The 15,144-nt window shown below is 44.8% G+C and overlaps 1 protein-coding gene across 2 annotated transcripts in view; it reads left to right on the plus strand.

Annotated features, from left to right (window-relative positions):
* Window positions 1–15,144, plus strand: part of CFAP251 (cilia and flagella associated protein 251) — a 67,063-nt gene that overhangs the window by 48,720 nt on the left and 3,199 nt on the right. For both annotated transcript variants that reach the window (XM_061169406.1, XM_061169407.1), the window contains exons 18-19: window positions 636–726; window positions 937–1,080. In XM_061169406.1, the coding sequence (XP_061025389.1) occupies window positions 636–726; window positions 937–1,080 (235 nt within the window). The remainder of the gene's footprint in view (window positions 1–635; window positions 727–936; window positions 1,081–15,144) is intronic.

The following is a 15,144-nucleotide window of genomic DNA, read 5'->3' on the forward strand; positions in this document are numbered from 1 at the left end:
ATGGTCTGATTAGCAGAAACCCAGTTAGTGGATTATTAAGATGATTTCATATTATTATTAGCATTTTGTATGAGGCAAAGTCAGCCTCATACAAAAAGTAGGTTTTCTTACCACTTAAAGGGGCTATTTTTGGAAAAATCTGACCCTGTGTTAGAGAGCAGAGGTTATTTTTATCTGACCAGCGTGGGTCCCTTGCGGCCTCCAGAGTTTTTATGGAAGCAATTAGCGACGGCCATCCACCTGTGCCACATCCCATTCTTCTGGCTCTGGTCACATGCAGATCTAAAGTTACAGGCGGGCCGCTTGGCTCGGGGGACTGTGGACTCACCACCCTCCCTCCCTCCCCCCGACCCCCCCCAGAGATTGCAGACAAATTGCCAGGCGTCTGCCCTGTCATCCACGAGAGAATATCATCGTCATTAAGGCGGGTGCCCTGTACCACCGGGTTCCACACTTGAAACTGAATTTTCCATTTGCAGCTTCATTTTGGAGGGAATTTGCTTAACAAGTTTACAGAGACCCTAATCGTATCCTCGCTGTAATACCCTTCGGTGGTCCGCAGCTGGGCAGCCTTGCGGTGCATTGCGTTCCCGACTGACTGCTGGCTAATAACGATGTTTCTCTCGTTGTTCTAGTGCCCTGGAGGCAGCAGTTTCTCTTGGGGGCGAAGACCTGACCCCATTCTATGGTCTGGTGTCTGGTGGCAGGGAAGGAAAATTCTACAGGGTAATTGTCCTCAGAGTAAACACTTCCTGGTAACATCTAGTTAAGTCTGTAAAACAGATGTGCCCGGGGTTAACCTTCTTGCTTTTTGCCAAAGCTGTTTTCCCCACTGAGCTTAAAATGTACTTTCTAGAAAATGTCCTTGAAGTGTAAATGGCTGCTTCAGACTTAAGCCAAATATGCATGTTGTGTTTCCACTTTATTTCCACATAGGAGCTGGAAGACTATTTTTACTATTCTCAGCTCCGTAGTCAAGGTATTGATACAATGGAGACCAGAGAGGTGTCGGAACACATCTGCCTGTCGGAGCTTCCTTTTGTCATGAGAGCAATTGGCTTTTACCCATCGGAAGAGAAGGTAGGTAGAATGAAAACAAGAACAGCCGTGGGATGTGTTATTTATAAAAACGACCTCAGGGAGCAATCATTATAGGTCAAAGTAAAAATTTAACAACACTGTTCTTACATAAATGGATCAGAAAGGAGGTCCTGGGCATAGCAGATGCACTGCTTAGAAACAGACTTGCCGTAAAGATATTCCTGTAAGGCGGATTCCTTACCAGAGTTTGATGTTGGTAAGAGCATGGGCTTTGGAATTAGACAGAAGGCCCCTAGCTGCATGAGGACCAGCCTCATCCAGTTCAAAGAGTTGGTGCCCGCACAGCACTTGGCACAGAGTAGGCTACGTAGGCAGAGCTCAGTAAATGCTCGCTGTTGTGATCCTTTCCCTGTAGTTGCCATTCACCTGGCCTGTGTGAATGGGCTGCTCCTGCGAGGTGGGTGCTCACCCTGGGCTGCGGATGGAGCTCAGGAGGTGCAGCCGCTCCTCAGAACCTCGTAGCACACCCCAGCTGTAAGGGGCTCCCAGCAGGGACCAGAGGAAATGGTCCTCGTGGAAACTGTGGCTTAAAATGCAACTGATTGGGCACTCTCACTTGAAATGCTAACACATTCTCATTGTAGAAAGTTTGGAAAAGATACACAAGTGGAATGAAGAAAATAATTACGTATAATCCCAGTACACAGAGACAACAGTTATTGGTATCTTCCTGGATTGATTTATATATAATACATATATATATATATATACATAATTTAAAAAAACTAATGGGTACCATATTGAATATATATTTTTATCCTATATTTTCACTTGATATGATGTAATACGCATTTCCCATTTCATTAACAATTCTCTGAAAACTTGATTTATAAAGGATATAGCTTAATTTTAAAACTTTGTCTGATTCAGAAAATAGACCTGTAAAGAAGAAAATAGAAGTGACTCAGAGGTAATCATTATTAACATTTGGGTGGACTTCCTTCTATTGTTTTATGTTTAGACATAGATAAACAAAGAATTGTCATTATATGATGTATATAGGTATATATCTCAACATTTTACAGAGTACGTGTGTATGTATATGTATACGTGTATAGCAACATTCTCAGTAACTGTTGTTTTGTGAGCATGTGGTGAAAATTCCTCGATAATATGCTTTTTACCCCTGGCTTTATTAAGATATAATTGACATATAACATTGTGTGCATTTAAGATATTCAATATAGTGATTTTATATACGTATATATTAAAAAATGATTACCACAGTATGGTTAGTTAACACATCCATCCCCTTGCATAGTTACAATTTTTTGTGTGTGATGAGAACTTTAAAAATCTACTATGTTAGCAACTTTCAAATATACTGTACTGTATTGTTAACTAGAGTCCCCATGCTGTACCTTACATCCCCAGGACATGTTTATCTTATAATTGGGAGTTTGTACCCTTTGACCACTTTTCACCCATTTCTCCCACTCCCCACCCCCTGCCCCTGGCAACCATCAATCTGTTTCTGTTTCTATGAGTTTGGTTTTTTTTTAAGATTCCACATACAAGTGAGATTGGACAGTATTTGTCTTTCCCTGTCTGACTTGTTCCACTTAGAGCAATGCCCTCAGGTTTCATCCATGTTGTCATACATGGCAGGATTTCCTTCTTTTTTATGGCTAAATAATATTCCAATAATATTCTATCATGCACACAGACACAATCCACATTTTCTTTATCCATCCCTACCAACAATGCACAAGAATTCCCTTTTCTCCACATCCTTGTGAACACTTGTTTTCTCTTGTTTTTTTGATAAAAGCCATTCTGACAGGTGTGAGGTGATAGCTCATTGTGGTTTTGATTTGCATTTCCCTGATGGTTAGTGATGTGAGCACCTTTTCATGTACTTATTGATCATTTGAATATCTTCTTTAGAAAAATGTCTATTCAGGTCTTCTGCCCATTTTTTAAGTGGGTTATTTGGCTTTTTTTTTTTAATTATTAGCACGTTTAATTATTATTTATTTATTTATCCTTTTTTTTTTTTTTTTTTTTTGGCTGTGTTGGGTCTTCGTTTCTGTGCGAGGGCTTCCTCTAGTTGCGGCGAGCGGGGGCCACTCTTCATCGTGGTGCGCGGGCCTCTCACTATCGTGGCCTCTCTTGTTGTGGAGCACAGGCTCCAGACGCGCAGGTTCAGTAGTTGTGGCTCACGGGCCCAGTTGCTCCGCGGCATGTGGGATCCTCCCAGACCAGGGCTCGAACCCGTGTCCCCTGCATTAGCAGGCAGACTCTCAACCACTGCGCCACCAGGGAAGCCCAGTTATTCGGCTTTTTGCTATTGGTTGTGAGTCCCTTATGTATTTTGGATATCAACCCCTTATCAGATATGTGGTTTGCAAATATTTCCTCCCATTCCGTTGGTTGCTTTTTCATTTTGTCAATCGTTTCTTTTGCTGTGCAGAAGCTTTTTGGTTTGCTGTAGACAACATGCTTTCGAAAGGCTGTGTACTCAGTTGATCCATTCCCCAGTTGACAGACACATAGGTTGTCTGAAGTATTTCGGCTGGCAGAGACATGGCTGTGATGCACATCTCTGCGTATGGTTTTTGCATACTTCTCTGATTATTTTCCTGGGTCAGAGTCCTAGAAATAGAATTACTGGGTCAGAGAATATGAACTTTAAGGCCCGTTGCCAAATAGTTTTCCAGCAATGTAGCATTTTGCAGCTCACCATCAAGCATACATAACTCCTGAAACCCAGCTAAGACTCAACGTTCACATTAGGTGTCTGAGCACATTTTAGTGATGTGAGCTGTGGTCCCAGTCATTTCCCTTGGCTTCAGTGGCCTACCCAGAATCACCATTTTTTGGGTGCTCCAAGTATGACTGGAAGGTGACTTTTATTCTCCAAGTAGCGTCTGGAGAAATGAGTTTTCAGAGCCCATAAACCCAGCTGAGTCTTGAATGAGTACCTTAAAAACATCAGGGGGACTTCCCTGGTGGTGCAGTGGTTAAGAATCCGCCTGCCAGTGCAGGGGACACGGGTTCGAGCCCTGGTCCGGGAAGATCCCACATGCCGCGGAGCAACTAAGCCCGTGTGCCACAACTACTGAGCCTGTGCTCTACAGCCCGCAAGCCAAAACTACTGAGCCCCCGTGCCACAACTACTGAAGGCCACGCGCTCTAGAGCCCGTGGTCTGCAACAAGAGAAGCCACAGCAATGAGAAGCCCGCGCACCGCAACGAAGAGTAACCCCCGCTCGCTGCAACTAGAGAAAGCCTGCGTGCAGCAACAAAGACCCAATGCAGCCAAAAAAAAAAAAAGTCAGGGATTCTTTAAGCTCCTCAAAAGGTCTTTTGACCAGTGTTCATTTTGTAAAAGTACGTGGTCAGAAACAGAAGCAACTACCCGGAAAGTTTGTGCAACCCACATAAAAGTATTCCCTAGGGCTGTGTTTCTAAAGCATGTCCCTTAGAACATTGTTTCCCAAACTGGCAACCTGCAACAGAATTACCTGGAGCATTTACTAAAAAATCAGATTCCTGGGCCCCATCCCAGATCTAGCCAATCAGAATCTCGAATTATGGGGCCTGGGAGTCTGCATTTTCCACTTTGCCCCTTACCTGGTAGTCCAGCCGGGAAGAGGCCCTCCTCCACAGTGCCGCACAGACTCAGTTGCTACCTGCAGTGTCTAAGGATCATATTCATATGAAACTCACCAAAATGCCATCATGGGCCATATGTCTCACATTTCCTGTAAGCACTCAGGAGCCTCTCTCTGATGGCTGCAGACCCAAGCCATCCTACTAGGGAAGCAGCACCGGGTAGCAGCTGGGAGCACAGGCTCCTGGGTCAGGTGGCTCTGGGTTTGACTCCTGACTATAAGCACTCGCCAGCTGTGAGACTTGGTCAAGTTTCTGAACCTCTCTAAGCCTCAGTTTCCTCATCTATAGAATGGGACTAATAGTAATACCCAGCCCCTGGAATTATTGTGACGATTAAATGAGTATCTGTTTAGTACAGTACAGGGCACATGTTAAATGTCTGAAAAAACACCATCCAGTATTATTACCTCCACCATCCATCCTATCCTCGTCTCTGGATGTGTGATTATAAAAGGCCTTTAGATGAATGTCTCTCTGACCCTGTGGATCTTTGTTTACAATACCCTTTCTAAAATCAGTTTTTTATTTTCTTGATTTGTCTGGTAAAGAGACTTTATGTAAATGGCCAAAAGTCATCAAACTGATGGCAGCCTTCTCACTCAGGATTCTTGATTTTAAACCCTGGGCTCATGTAAATGTGTCCTCTGCAGTCCTGCTTTGTCGATAAGGGAATTCTGAGTGTTTATCCTTTGTGACTGTCACCCACCTGCCACACGAATCGCTGAAGGAGGAGGGTGGCACAGAGTGGCTGTGGTTTTTCTGCTTCCTCTAGAAGTAAGAAGTGTAACTACCAAAGGCTCACTCCGTTGTCCTATCATTGGCCAAAAATAATAAAGCTTAGCAACCTATCGAAATCTTGCTGATGAGTAAAAAGTACCCAGAGGGACTTCCCTGGTGGTCCAGTGGTTAGGTCTCGCTGCTTTCACTGCCAAGGGCCCAGGTTCAATCCCTGGTTGGGGAACTAAGATCCCACAAGCCACGCAGCGTGGCAAAAAAAAAAAAAAAAGTACCCAGAAAAAAAGGTTAGTCTGCAACAAATGTTATAAAGTGACATTGAATATTATTTTACCCACATTAAAATGGTCATTGCAAGGTTGTCACTGACTGTTGTGTCACTGACTGTTATGTCACCCGCCCCCCCGCCGCCAGCTGCTAAAAAGGGGTTTCAGTGCCCCACTCAGTGTCTTCATAAATCCCCTGGACTCCAGGGTATTTAATCCACTTAAAAAATAAATTTACTCTTTGGAGATGTTTTCTGAAGGCCCCCGATCCAGATGTGGCCACATCCGAGTGCAAACACTGTTCGCTGATGAATTAGTTTATATCTGAAGCTCCGAGGGGAGAACTTTTTGATCTCTAGTTTCCATCAGATTTATAGCGATTTTAATAAAAATGTTTTCGGGGCTTTGAAACTTTTAAACCCAGGCTGCGTCATGGTTAATGAAACATTTCCTATTAAGATGCAGCTGTTCCCCCTCCCCCGAGAAGTTGCATGAAGAAGTATGTGCCGCTGATAAGAGTATTTTCACACTTGGTTACTTGAAAGACTTAGAAACATAGACTCAAGCCAGCCCCCCAAGGCTCTACATTATTTATATTTTTCTTACGTCATTTTAACTGCCTTGGGGATTCGAATCTAGTCAGTGTGGTAGATTGAAGCCAAATTATACAAGAATGTAACCCTCCCCAAAGAATCCCTAACCATTCCCATCTTCTGCAGAACACAGCCAAAGAGGTGAGGTGGGCTGCTCTTACAAATCTTCATTTTTTTAAAAGAAAGATCTGCAATGTTTATAATGTTATAAACCCTAAGTTTGGGTTCCTAAGTTAGGGCTCTTCACAGTTTGTATAGCTGATTTCACATACGAGAAAGTTTCATCTTCCATCTTTATATATATATTTTTCCCTCCGGGACTTTGGAATATCATGTTGGGGCCAGGCCTGTGCATCACATGTGTTCCCTGGTCACTTGTGGCTATGTTTCTATTTAGCTTGCAGAGCGTTTTAGATTCTTGATAAGTTTTTGCAATGAATTAACAGCAGTTCAACCACTTAGTTCTATAAATTAAGGCCAATCCTGACAGAGAGGTGTGTGCCCAGCAAGAGCTCACATTGTGGAGGCTCAGCAAATCTTGGTCGGATCAGTAAACGAATGAATGATATGCTCACCAGTCATGTTTGACTGCAAAAACAATAAGGAAGATAGAATCCCTGACATTATTGTTTGATCTCAGAGTAATTAATAGTAGCCCTAACTATTTGGTATATTCAGCAGCTTTAGCCTTGTTTAGGAGGGTTTGGAGAGGAAATAATCACTTAACTTTTTAAACGTGCTTACCTTTGGACCCAGCAATTCTGCTTTTAGGAGTATATCCTACAGGAAAACTCAGGCAAGTGTAACAGTGACGTACTGCAGGATAGTTTATAATAATGAAAAATTAAAACAACCTTAAGGTCCGTTGATAAGAGATGGGGTAAATCAAGTAAGGCACACCTACACTTAGTAGTTATTAAACAGTGAAATTGACCTATGATTCTTTTTTTTCTGTTCTCTTCTTTTTTTAAATTCTTTAATTTTATTTATTTGGCTGCGTCGGGTCTTAGCTGCAGCGCACGGGCTCTTTGTTGCAGTGCGCGGGCTTCTCTCTAGCTGTGGCACGCGGGCTCCAGAGCGCGTGGGCTCAGTAGTTGCGGCGCTGCTACTAGAGCTACTAGACTTAGCTGTCCCGTAGCATGTGGGATCTTAGTTCCCCGACCAGGGATCGAACCCACGTCCCCTGTATTGGAAGGTGGATTCTCAACCACTGGACCACCAGGGAAGTCCCTGACCTATGATTCTTGACTCAGAAAGAATGTGCTGGTTTTATTGTTAAAGGACAAAAGGCAAGTTGCAAAACAGTATGTAAAGCATGACCTCATTTCATTAACAATAGTATATAGATCTCATATATGCCTAGCAAAACTGAAAGAACTTCTTCCAAACCCTTAACAACACTGACTTCTGAGGCACAGTGTCCGTGAGAGCTTTTACTCTCTACTTTCTGCGTATCACCCCTGTCAGCTGGGGCCTCTGGTACCAGCTGGAACCCAGCCCTGGTTCCCAACCGTAGTCGAAGTTCGGGGCTGCCCTGGGGGCTCACGCTCTCCTGGCCTCGGGGCTCCCCCGTGGGCATGTGCACACTCCAGGTCATTCCAGACGTGATGCTCAGCGTCTTCCTCCTTTTCCACAAAAACAGAAAGCCCATCCACACAAGACAACTTCCCTGAAAAACTGGGAATCACCAGAAAGATTCATGCATAACCACATTCCACAGCAGTTTACCTAAAACTTCTCATTAGACCTTCTTCCCAGTCCCGATGACCACCCCCAGGGGGGCTTCCTTGCTGGTCTTGACCCCCACCGAGCTCTGCTCCCCCTCTTCCTTCCCTGAGGAGCACCCCCTCCTGTCCCTCCGCTGGCCATGCCAGCTCAGCTCTTAGCTCCTGTTTCCAAATCTGCAGTATAAGCCCATCTCTAGGGTTTACAAATGAAAAAACGTCCCATTTAGTCGCATCCACTCTCCTTAGAAGACCATCGAGGCTGTAAATTGCCGGGGAGAGGGGAGGCTCATACATACATTTCTGTAGAATTTAATTTTTCTTAACTACAAGCGGTAGCTTGTATTGCTTTTGTTTTCAGAACAAAACCCAGAAAGATAAACGAACAAATCCTCCCCAAGCCTTGTGTGCTAATCTTTGTGGCTAAACCTCGGTCCCAGCTGGGGTGGAGGGAGCGTAGCCAGGTGGCACAGCCGCCCGCCATACGAGGAGGAGAAATTTGAGCCAACGGTCATGGGCACAGTTTCTGCTCTGATGAAGACCCCATGGGAATTTGGAAATTCGCACTTTGAAGAAAGGTCCTCAGTGGGTTGGATTTGTTCTGAAGCATAAATATCAGGAGGTGTTTCCATCCTGAAAGTGAGAGAAATGGCCCACTGCTGTCGAGAGGCCTTCCTGGTCCACTGAGAACCCTACGCCAGGGAGCGCTGCTGTTGCCACACTTACAGCATCTAAAGAAAGAAATCCTAAAATGCTGCACGGCCACTAAAAAAGAATGCAGCTGATAATACCAATAACACCAACAGCGGCAACAGCGGACCAGCCCTTCTCGCTTGAGCGCTCGCTGAGAGCCAAGGACCGTGCCAGCCCCCCTGGCGTTTAGTCCTCACAACAAGCAGATGCTTTTATCATCTCCATCTTACCAGCCAGGACAGTGAGGCTTAGGGGGATGAGGAAGCTTGCTCGGCCACTCAGGGCCGCGGTCTGTACCCCAGCTGGCTGGTCTCAGTGCAAACAAAAGTCAGGACATCGAACACTGGCCATTGCTGAGGGATGGGGAATGATAGAGCACTTTACTTCTATTATTACATCTCCAGTGTTTACATTTTTTTATAACAAGCACATATCCATCTTTCCTGGTTTTATGATGATAAAAGAATAGATCATAGTCATGGTGAAAATTACATTTTTAAAAACTGATGTTATTTGCTTTGTTACTTGCCTTTGCCATTGCTTCACCTCTGTATTATATTTCTTTTTTTTTGGCCTCACTGTGAAGCATGTGGGATCTTAGTTCCCCGCCCAAGGATCAAACCTGCACCCCCTGCATTGGAAGTGCGGAGTCTTAACCGCCAGACCGCCAGGGAAGTCCCTATTTTTCTTCCTTTTATTATTATTATTTTTTTTTTTTGGCCACGCCTCATGGCTTGCGGGATCTCTCCTGACCATGGCAGTGAAAACGCAGAATCCTAGCCACTAGACCACCGGGGAACTCCCTATTTTTCTTCCTTTTAATCAACTTTATTGAGATATATCACATATCGTACAATTCACCTATTTAAAGTGAGTCAGTGGCTTTTAGTATGTTCACAGAGTTGTGCAACCATCACCACTATCGAATCCTAGAACATGTTTATCATCCTAAAAAGAAACCCTGTACCCACTAGCCGTCACTTCCCATCCCCCCTCCTCAGCCCCTGGCATCCACTAGTCTACTTCCCATCTCCGGATTTGCCTCTTCTGGACATTTCATATAGATGGAATCATGTGATGTGCGATCGTTTGTGTCTGGCTCCTTTCACTGTTTTCAAGGTGCATCCATGTTGTAGCATAATCAGTACTTCACTCCTTTTTCTAGAGGAGTAAAGAAAAGAGAAGTCACTGCGGTGGCTTCTCTTGTTGCAGAGCACGGGCTCTAGGCGCATGGGCTTCAGTAGTTGTGGCTTGCGGGCTCCAGAGTGCAGGCTCAGTAGTTGTGGCGCACGGGCTTAGCTGTTCCGCGGCATGTGGGATCTTCCTGGACCAGGGCTCGAACCCATGTCCCCTGAATTGGCAGGCGGCTTCTTAACCACTGCGCCACCAGGGAAATCTGTCATTCAGATTTTAAAACCTTTAAAAACGTTCACCTGGGGTGGGGAAGAATCCCCGGAAGTGCTTGCAGCCTGGGCCCCGTGAGGGGCTGGGCGGAGGTCACCATAAAGGGCGCTGGGAATGGTGGTGTTATCATCTCTGAGTCTCCCCCCAGCCGGCAGACAGCAGGGAGAGAGCGCTGTGGCCCAGCACCGAGGGCTGGCCTTCTCCTGGGTCGGTGTCCAGTGGGCAGGACCTGACGGGAGGCAGCTGCTGTGCAGATAGTTACTGGAGAGGGGGGCAGCTGTGAGTGACAGAGCGATGCGCCAACAGCAGAGGCATCTCCAGCCCTGGAAGCTGCTGCCCAGCCCCTCCTTCCCTGCCCCAGGTCAGTGCGAAACGCCTCCGCGATGGGCCACACGGAGGGGGTGTGAGGCGAAGAGGATGCTGTGAGGAAAGACTGTCTCCTCATTTGCCAGGGACGGTCTAGAGAGCACTAGGTGTGTGTAAGGAGGAGGGAGAGTCCTTCCAGCCTGCTTGTCTGTGAAACTATCACAGAAGAAACCGACCCGCACTAGGAGCCCGTTTATAAAGACGAGGAATGGCCCCAGTTCAAGTGTATCATGTTCCTCTCCGTTTAACAGGGAGGTTATAAAACTTAATTATAAGACACAATTCTAAGGCCATCAGTGGCTTCCTGCGGCTGACAACAGGATCGCAAACACAAAGGCCTATGGGGAGAATGACAGCGGCAGGAGTAAAGCAGTCCTGGGCCAGGGGACCCCGGCCCTCCAAGGACAGGCCACCCTCACGTCTCGGGGCCTGGGCAGCAGTACCAGCAGAGGCCCAGGGGCCGACTGTGTAAATGTTTAAAAGTTATAAATCAGGAATTGCCTGGTTGGGTCCAGTGGTTAGGACTCTGTGTTTTCACTGCCGAGGGCCCGGGTTCAATCCCTGGTTGGGGACCTAAGATCCTACAAGCTGCATGGCGCGTGGCCAAAAAAAAAAAAGTTATAACTGAAACGACAAGCTGTTGAATAGATACTCGACCTTGACAGTTCTACCTTTTTATAAAATTTTAATTAATTTATTTATTTATTTATTTTTGGCTGCGTTGGGTCTTCGTTGTTGCGCACAGGCTTTCTCTAGTTGCAGCGAGCGGGGGCTACTCTTCGTTGTGGTTCGCGGGCTTCTCGCTGCGGTGGCTTCTCTTGTTGCAGAGCACGGGCTCTAGGCGTGTGCGGGCTTCAGTAGTTGTGGCTCGCGAGCTCAGTAGTTGTGGCTCGCGGGCTCAGTAGTTGTGGCTCTCGGGCTCTAGAGCACAGGCTCAGTAGTTGTGTCGCCCGGGCTTAGTTGCTCCGCGGCATGTGGGATCTTCCCGGACCAGGGCTCGAACCCGTGTCCCCTGCCTTGGCAGGAGGATTCTTAACCACTGCGCCACCAGGGAAGCCCCCCTTTTTGGAGTTTTAAGAGAACTTCTTCCATGGCCTCATTGTGCCCACGGTGTTTCATTCATTCATTCATTCAGTAAACGTTTCTCTGGGCCCCCACGATGTGCCGGGCTCTGAACAAAGCTGCTGTGGAAATAGAGATGAACGCTATTGCTACAGCTTAATGGAGGAGACAGATGTGGGCCTGAAGAATTAGAATATGCCTCACAGCTGCCACCCACCATTACTCTCTGATGAAAATCACAAGCCGGGTGCTGATTCTTTCTGGCATGAGCACCACCTCCACTAGCCACTGTGGTGTAAGAGCTGCTTCGCAAAGCTGTGGCCCCCAGACCAGCAGCATAGGCCTTACCTGGGGATTTGTAAGCAAAGCAGATTCTCGGCCCAGATCCCAGACTCACGGAATCAGAAACTCTGGGGGTGGGACCAGCAGTCTGTGTTTTAACGGGCCCTCCTGCTCATGTTGATGCCTGATAAAGTTTGAGATCCCCTGCCTTAAAGCCATACTTCTCAACCTTGGCCACCCATTCATATCCCCTGGGGAGCTTTTAAAAACTATGACCGCTCATACTCCACCCCAGAACAATTAGATCAGGATCTCCGGGAATGGGGCCGAGGCCTTAGAATGTTTAAAGCTCCCTGGGTGAATCAAATGAACCACTGCCTTAGTGGATGACAGGCCAGCGTGAGAATGCCAATAAAAGGCCGGGCTGAAGCCAGCCAGAGCGCTCTGGGCGACCGCGGGGCCTCCCACTCCTCCCACCGGGGCCCTGGGAAGGCTCTGGGCATTCCATTCGGGCTCCGAGGTTCCTCTCCCAAGCATGAACCTCGTTTAGACACGGAGCAGCACCTGCCTCTTCAACTAACACAGAGTAGGCTCGGGAAAGAAATGTTGTGATGCTGAAGCTGCCAGCTCTCTGCTTGTTGAGCAGTGATTTTTGGTCAGTCATTTGGGGAAAGAGAGTAAGAGGTGAATCACCTACAGAGTGGTTTGTGCCAAGAATGTTCTCTGAGATCTTTGGAACGCTCCGGGTATGAGTAACTCCAGGCACTTTTGGATTCCTTTTTTGTCCTCTTTGGGTTAGTCTCCTATTTCTGAATTGAGTTTGAATCGTATGTTGCGTTTGTAAAGTACACATATCATTTACATTATAATTTATGTATTTATAAATGATAATTTATGTTATAATTACATGCATTGTAATTAGTAAGGGCATAGGAAGTATAATAATCACAAGAACAATTACTGCCAGTTGAGTGCTGACTGTGTCAGGCACTATGTCAGCACTTTAGATACATTGTCACGGTAAGCGTCAGATCAGCCCACTGCAAATGGTTTACCATATTACTCCCTTTTTCAAGACTGGAAACTGAGGATAAGGAATGTTAAGTTACTCACCCAAAGTCATATAGAAAATGGCAGAACCAGGTTTTGAACCTAGGTCTGCCATCAAAGATCATAGTGTTAGCCCCAGTCTCCTTTGGCTCATAGTAAGTGGTAGCACATGCATATACTAATAGTATTAAAATCATATAGTAGAATCTGTAAATAATATATGCTACTGGATAGTTTTATTTATACACAAAATTGTACATAATTTAACATGCAGTTGTACATAATATAAACTCAATAAATGCTGTATATGAAAATGTTACCAATTAGAGCTACTTGCATAGTACCAATTATGGTTCGTTTGTATCCATAACCAATGATATTATATCTAAAGACCATTCCTGGAATGTTGCATTGAGGATATATGGCTTCTTTGAAAATATTAGGCGATTACTAAGATACAGCGTAAAAAGGGGAAAAGCAGGATACAAAAGCAGGATACAAATATACACGTACCAGTTTTGCAAAAAAAATAGACACATGTATTTTATATGCATGGGAAAAAGTGGAAGGAAGGTACCCCAGATCTTTCACAGAAATGATGGTTGGACTGCAAGAGGTTTGTATTTTCTTCTTGATACTTGGGGCAAGACCAAGACACTAGGGTGTTCCAGACAGGCTAATATTTGACGTTGCTTCAAACTGGTGCTCTTTCAATTTTTGCTCTACATTTATTTCGTGGACAGGGAGAAATTGGCTATCTATTGATAAATATTGTGTACAAATATAGATTCTCTTCCTGATTCATTCCTACAGACCAAAAGAGTTCATGTTCTGGGGGAAAAAAAATTATTTCCCACTTTTCTGTGGCTCTTATTCTCTCTCTCTCTCTCTCTCTCTGTAAAATTCAAAACCCTGCAATTTGGAGGGACACATATTAGTTTCAAATGTAGACACTAAAATAAATTACTCATTTCTAGCCCTTTGTCAGGCACAGTTCAGGTTTCTGAATTTTAGCCGACTGCAGTGTGCGTGGTACAAAACTACTGCACAGAGAAGGCTGATGGGAGTGAGGAGTGGTTTTGTTTGTTTCTGTGTTCTATTTCTCTCCTCCTGGCGTTTTGCCAGTTACGCATGGAGCCCTGTGTGGAGACCTGCATTAACTGGCACCACATTTCCATTTGAATCCACAGACATGTCAGCACTCTGCTCATTCTAGGAAATTTGGAAAATACGCAAAGAATGACTTTCCAAATCAGAAAGCAGCCCTCACAGGATGAGTTGGGAATTGTTCCCTTTTCTTATGTTTTTGGGAGAGTTTGTGGAGGATTGGTATTCTTTAAATATTTGGTAGAATTCACCAATGAAGCCATTTGGTCCTTGGTTTTTCTTTGCAGAAGCTGTAAAGTTACTAATTCAATCTATTTACTTATTATAGGTCTGTTTAGATTTTCTCTTTCTTCTTGAGTCAGTTTTGGTCATTTGTATCTTTCTAGGAATTTGTCCATTTCACCTAAGTTATCTGATTTGTTGGCATATAATTGCTTATACTCCTTTTAATCTCTGTAAGATTGGTACTGGTATTCCCTCTTTCATTCCTGATTTTAATAATTGGAGTCTTTTCTCTTTTTTTTCTTGGTTAGTCTCGCTTAAGATTTGTCAACTGTGTTGATATTTTCAATGAATGATGGCTTCTTAGGTCTTCATTTTAAAAATTATATCACATAAGTTGTATGTATGTTACATAGAATCTTTTGAGTATATAAAACATTGCAGGATAAAGATGGAAAAGAAAGAAAGGAAAAAAGAATCATGGTGCAGTTAGTTGTCTTAAGAAACTTACCACAGCCTTAGGTCCTGTATTTGAGTTTCACACTGAATTATTTGCTTATTCATCTAAACTAATTTCTAAATTCTTCAGGATTCCATCTTTTAAATGAAACTAATATCTTCTTCACAAAGCAAGGATGTAGTAGATACACTGTGAGATACTTAGGTGAAAAGTGAAGAAATGAAACACTGTTCATGCCAATGCTAATAGTATTGACCAGTTGGACAGTGGATCAAGGCTGCTGTAAAATTTAGTACCACAGAGTGGGTGGCTTCACACAACAGGAATTTATTCTCTCATGGAAGTCTGAAATCAAGGTGTCAGCAGGGTCACGCTCTCTATGAAACATGTAGGGGATAATGTGTCCTCGCCTCTTCTAGCTTCTGCAGTTACCATCAGTCCTTGACGTTCCTTGGCTTAAGC

Source organism: Eubalaena glacialis, chromosome 15 (genome assembly GCF_028564815.1).
Source record: "Eubalaena glacialis isolate mEubGla1 chromosome 15, mEubGla1.1.hap2.+ XY, whole genome shotgun sequence".
Lineage (NCBI taxonomy): Eukaryota > Metazoa > Chordata > Mammalia > Artiodactyla > Balaenidae > Eubalaena > Eubalaena glacialis.